The 6,180-nt window shown below is 40.7% G+C and overlaps 1 protein-coding gene across 1 annotated transcript; it reads right to left on the bottom strand.

Annotated features, from left to right (window-relative positions):
- Nucleotides 1–4,264: 4,264 nt before the first annotated feature.
- Rpl10l (ribosomal protein L10 like) lies at nt 4,265–5,285 on the bottom strand. Its single transcript, NM_001399664.1, has one exon. The coding sequence runs from the start codon at nt 5,239–5,241 to the stop codon at nt 4,597–4,599; it is 645 nt and encodes a 214-aa protein (NP_001386593.1). The 5' UTR covers nt 5,242–5,285; the 3' UTR covers nt 4,265–4,596.
- Between the last annotated feature and the right edge of the window lie 895 nt (nt 5,286–6,180).

A 6,180-nucleotide genomic window follows, 5' to 3' on the forward strand; every position in this document is an offset into this window, starting at 1 on the left:
AATTTATCCCAGTAAGGGAATAAGCTTAGATTAAAATCTAATCTTTTTAGAGTTTTTCTTCATATGTATTATTAAATGAGGCATTTTAAATTATAATTGAAGATTTAACTTTTGAGGACATTCATTACTTTTTGTACTATTTGCTTTAAAAATTATATGTAAATATGTGTGTGTGTGTGTGTGTGTGTGTGTGTGTGTGTGTGTTATTCAATTGTGTGAGTGGGCATGGATATGTGCAAGTGAGTGCAAGTACCCCCAGAGGCCAGAAGAGTCTGTCAGCTGTGAAACTGGAATTATTGTAGCTGGGAGCTGCCTAATATGGGTGCTGAGAATTGAATTCCAGTCCTCTGTAAAGCAAGAAACACCTCTTAACCACAGAACCATCTCTTCAGTCCCCACCTTAAGAGTATTTTAAGTATAAATTAAGTGATTACAATATAAAAAGTTAAATATTTAAGGTAGGCTTGATTGGTACGAAGTAATATTTTAGGGCTAAATCCTTAGGTCAATAGCGGCATTCTAAATGCCAGAAAGCCCTGCTTGAATTATGTAATAGGTGGTAAGAGAGTATAAATATCTGTCAGTGTTAAGTACAAACAGTTCATGCTAGAGACGATATATATTTTAATTTTAAAAATAAATATTCCGACTAAACATGATTAATATAATTCCAGGGGTTTTTTTTGGGGGGGGGTGTGGGGGACTATAAATGAATTACAAAATGATCACCTTTTGAAATAAAGTTTTTCTACTGAAACCAATAGTGTATAGCTTCACTGTTTTTTTTTTTTTTTTTTTTTTTTTTGGTCTTTATTCAGTTTTCCATAAAAACTGAAGACTCACCAGTCAATTTAATGAAAAAGTTTTATTCGGTAATATTTTCTTGAATTTAGTATATATGTATATACATATTTGTGTATGCATTTCAAATAGTAAAATAACTATTTTGTTGTAGTTGTGCATGAATACAAATATCTAAATATACGTTCCTAATTAAATTCTCCACTTTGAGTAAGAAATTTAAGAGTCCTAAACAGTTCTCATCAAAATTTTCAAGTAACTAAAATAACTCTTAAATCAGAAATATCAAACAAAATCATAGCTTAGAAACATAAAAACATGATTTTTAAAGAAAGCAATTTGTGAAACTTCATGTATTTCAACACTTAAAAAGAATTTGTAAATAATCATTTATTTCAGGTGAGATGGCTCAGTGGGTAACCACCTGCCTCCAAATCGAATGCCCTAAGTTCAATCCATAAGACACACATGGCAGGAGAGCCGACTCCCAGAAAGTTCCCTATGTCATCTTTACACATAACCCCAATATTTGAAATAAAAATTTAATTAGAAAAATTTAAATAATTACGGATAATGCAAAACAGTAGGAAAAGAAACAAACCTGAAGTGGCAGGAGAGATAGCTGACCTTTGCAACAAGGACAGGTGTTCTATCCCTAACACCCAGGACGTTTCCAGGCATGATGGCCTATGTAGAATTCTAGCACTAGTAAGCCAGAGCTTGGCAAATCCTGAGGCAAGCTGGCTACCTAGTCTATAGTATTTAGCAACCTCCAGATCCTGGAAAGACCCTCAAAACATAAGATCTTCAAAGATGGCTTGTTATTCAAAATCCTTGCTGAAGAATATGAGGACTGGCATTTGGACTTGGATTCCGGAGTCCATGCAAAAACCTAGCAGGTACTTGCAGCAGCCTATAACTCCAATGATTTAAAGACAATGAAAGAGGATCCCTGAGACAAACTAGTTAGCTGGGCTAAAAGGTATTGGTGAGCTCCATACACAAATGAACACACACATAAACACACCTTACTACTCAAGACACATTTCTAGTTTTCATGTGTATAATATATGTAGTATACATTCATGCACAAACCCATGCTGCTCAAACCTCTAAATCTTCTGCCACCTACCCACCAGTTTTTTTTCAAATTTATTTTTTATTTACATTCCATTGCCCCTCATCCAGTCCCGCACACATAGTTCCTTATCCTATTCCTCCTCCCCATTGCCTATGAGCGAATGCTCCCCTTGTCCAGCCCGGAGGCATCTCCCTTCCCTGGGGCCTCTAGAAAATTAGATGCATCTTCTCCCACTGAGGCCAGACCAGGCAGTCTTCTGCTATACGTGTGCCAGTGCCTCAGACCAGTCAGTGTGTGCTACCTAATTGGTGGTTTAGTCTCTGGGAACTCCCTGGGGTCCTGGTTAGTTGAGATGGCTGGCTAATCTTCCTATGGGGTCTCCCTCCACTTAAGCTTCCTCAACCCTTCTCTTAATTCAACCACAGGGGTCCCTGACTTCAGCCCAATGATTGGGTATAAGTATTTGCTTCTGTCCCAAGTCAGCTGCTGGTAGGACCTCTCAGTCTCATGCCAGGCTCCTTTCTGTAAACATATCATAGCATCAGTAATAAGTATCAGGCCTTGGTGCTCCACCAAGAGATGGATCCCAACTTGGGTCACTCACTGTACCACCTTTCCTTCAGGCTGTACTCCATTTTTGTCCCTGCAGTTCTTTTTTTTTTTTTTTCCCTTTTCTTTTTTTCGGAGCTGGGGATCGAACCCAGGCCCTTGCGCTTCCTAGGCAAGCACTCTTCCGCTGAGCTAAATCCCCAACCCCTCTGCAGTTCTTTTAGACAGAAACAATTCTAGGTCAGAAATTTTGACTGAGGATTGGTAACCCAGTCTCTCCACTTGATACCATCTTTCTAGTGGAGGTGGATTCTCCCCAGTGTTGGGCATTTTGGCTAAGGTCACCCCATTGAGTCCTGAGAGTCTCTTACCTTCCAGGTCTCTGGTACTTTATAGAGGGCCCCACCACCTCCCACCTCCAGAGGCTACAAACTTCCATTCATTCTGCTGTCCCTTAGACTTCTCTCCTCTCCCAGCTGCCCATACCTGATCCTGTTCCCCTCCCCCTCTCCCACCCAGGTCCCTCCTTCCTTCTGCCTCCTGTGATTTATTTTGTTCCCCCTTCTAAGTGGAGTTGAAGTATTCTCACAGGGGCCTTTCTTGTTAAACTTCTTTGGGTCTGTGGGTTGTCTCCTAGGTATTCTGTGCTTTTTGGCTAATATCCACCTATCAGTGACTACATACCATGCATGTCCTTTTGGATCTGCAGAGTTACCTCACTCAATGACATTTTGTAGTTCCATCCATTTGCTACCCACCAGTTTTTAACATGTAGAATCTTGTATTTCTGCTTTTCTATCTATTTTAGATTTCTTTTGTGATGATAGAGAATCAATCCAGACAGAGCCTTCTTTTCAAAGCTTCCATATTTGAGAATTTTGAAACCAAAAAAAAAGGATGAACAGCAATGACAGATAAATTTTATGTGTATGCTAATACATAGCTAAGCAAGAGCTTGGCTGTGGGTTTTTGTATTTTTACACACTTTAGGTTTTTAGACATGTCAAAATTTAAAAGGGAATGCACACTGGAGTCAAAATACCTGGTTAACCTTTAACTGCACAAGGCCTTATTCCTAGACAATTAGAAGAGTTGTTAGAGAATCACGTGAAACGTCAGGTAAATACTTATGTTGAAGCTTTTTGAATTAATTCATGTTTTTACTTGTTGAGAATTACCTATGTGTGTACTGTCATTGCTTAAAATAGTAACTAAGTGTGAAAACACAGGAGTAACTTATAGGGACAGATCAGATGCAGAAACTTTTGATGGGGGAAGACTTTACATAAATGCAAAATAAGCAGGGTACCCACCAGTTTACTCCTTTTCCTGCTTCCACTAATTATGCTGCCCTTGAAATGCATTGTTAGTTGAAGAAAACCAAAGGCTCTATTTCCAGGATTAAGATTCAGAAGTTTAAATAAAAAAAAGCAAATAAGGTAACAAAATTAAACGGTGTATAAACCAGCAGTCTCAGGTTATACCGTTTCTAAAATAAAAGTGAAATCACCTGCCTCTGAATGTAATTCTAATACAGGGCAAACAGCCACAGATTACAAACCCTCTCCAAGGCACCCTCAGAGCAGGTGGCTGATTTAGTGTCATTTTTCTCTTCTTTGTTGCTTCTACTGGGACCCAAATTCAAGCAATATAAACACTGTTGTCACCTATAACCTTTCTGTGATGAAAAAAAGATTGGATCATTGTCTCCTGAGTGCAGGACAATGTAAGGCTTGTCCTTTCAGTAGACCCAACTGTCCTAAGATTGATAACCTGAGGCTATGGATAATTCTAAAAATAATATTGACAAGTTTAAAACAACCAAAGCTACAGTTGAAATGTAATTTTCATGTTTAATTTTCTATAAACAAGGACTTTTCACAGGTCTTCCAACTCCTCTAGCCACTCTTAATCCAAGATAACAGAATCATTTATACCATCGTAACAAGACGTTTGCTACACTGCAGTATACTCCAAAAATTTAAAATACGTGGACCGAAATAGCAAATTCTTTCTCTAGAAACTGCAGTTTTCTTGTTCCTTAAAGCAAGTACTTCCTATCGTAATGTGCTATAATATGCAAAGTAACATTCTATATTCTATGAACGGAATTAACAGTTTCAAACTATAACCTCATCATTACTTCTTTTCTGCCAGCAAAGTCCTCAGGAATGCAGGGCTCGCCACTTGTCCAGAGGGCCACGTTCAGGGATGTACTTGACTCCACAGCCATCGGGGATGAGTCGCTTCGCCGCCACCTTGTCTTCAAATTCATCTGCGTTGAACTTGGTGAATCCCCACTTCTTGGAGATGTGGATCTTCTGGCGGCCGGGGAACTTGAACTTGGCTCTGCGTAGGGCTTCGATCACGTGCTCCTTGTTCTGCAGCTTGGTGCGGATGGACATGATGACCTGGCCGATGTGGACTCTCGCCACCGTACCTTGTGGTTTCCCGAAGGCACCTCGCATACCGGTCTGGAGCCTGTCAGCGCCCGCGCAGGACAACATCTTGTTGATGCGGATGACGTGGAACGGGTGCAGCCGCACTCGGATGTGGAAGCCGTCCTTGCCACAGCTCTTCACCATGTACTTGTTGGCGCAGATGCGTGCGGCCTCCAGGGCCTCAGAAGAGAGCTGCTCATACTCGTCGGACACCATGTGGCCACAGAGTGGAAACTCGTCCACCTTCGCTTTCTTCCGACCCAGGTCAAAGATGCGGATCTTCGCATCGGGGACCCCTCGGCAGAAGCGGGACTTTGGGTACGGCTTGTTCTTACAGTACCGGTAACAGCGGGCAGGACGACGACCCATGGCGACAGCAGGAACCTCGGCCTTGCGTGCTCACCGCCAGCAGCAAAATGGAGACCAAATTTCTATCTGTTACCCATCAAGCCTTGCGGGAACCGTAGAGTGTAAGGAAGACTTGAAGATAGACTGTCCCACCCAACCTCCGGGTCACTCTACGCCTGCGCAGACCTCAGTGGTAGCTACTAAAGCGCTACTTTCAGGCGGAAGAACACAATGGGCCAAAGTCAGGGGATCGTGGATGCGCCTGCATTTTCGTTCGTCATCTTGGATTTGGAACTTTGATCGTAAGCTTTGCAGGAGGTTAAAAAAAGAAAAGTTTACTACACTTAAAGAAGCAAACAAGGGGTTGGGGATTTAGCTCAGTGGTAGAGCGCTTGTCTAGCAAGCGCAAGGCCCTGGGTTCGGTCCCCAGCTCCGAAAAAAAAAAAAAAAGAAGCAAACAAAAGAAAAACAAACAAAAAACACCTTCGTCCAGTTGGTGTGCTTAGTTTACAGTTCGGCTAAATAATAATTCAATTTCCAGCACTCTTATCTCACTGGTATTAGTTGGTCAGTTGCTCTGTTTCTAAAAGTAGAGGAGCAGCTTCTGCTTCATGAGCCCTCTGATACAGCCCAGAGGATGAATGTGATGAAAGGGTGATGGCCGACAATGTTTTTTTTATATATACATGTTGTATAATGATTGATTTTAAATATGAAACAACCTAAGGAAATGATTTTTTTTCTCAAAATAGTGTCTACAGAGTTGACTGAAATACTGACTTAGTGTTCTTACTAAAGTCGTTTTTTTTTTTATATTAAAGTGGCTACAAATTGAAGACTGTCTTCTAAGCGATCTTTTTACTTAGCTGGTAGTTTAATCTTTTTTATCTCGATGTTTGATTTCTGTAAGGTTATTTGAGACGTGGACTAGAAGATGGTATAGAAAGTAAAGTTAAAATT

The sequence above is a fragment of the Rattus norvegicus genome, chromosome 6, assembly GCF_021556685.1.
Source record: "Rattus norvegicus strain SHRSP/BbbUtx chromosome 6, alternate assembly SHRSP_T2T, whole genome shotgun sequence".
Taxonomy (NCBI): Eukaryota; Metazoa; Chordata; class Mammalia; order Rodentia; family Muridae; genus Rattus; species Rattus norvegicus.

What these genes read in the sequence shown, in the direction of transcription:
- Rpl10l (NM_001399664.1), bottom strand. Translation starts at nt 5,241, where the DNA reads ATGGGTCGTCGTCCTGCCCGCTGTTACCGGTACTGTAAGAACAAGCCG.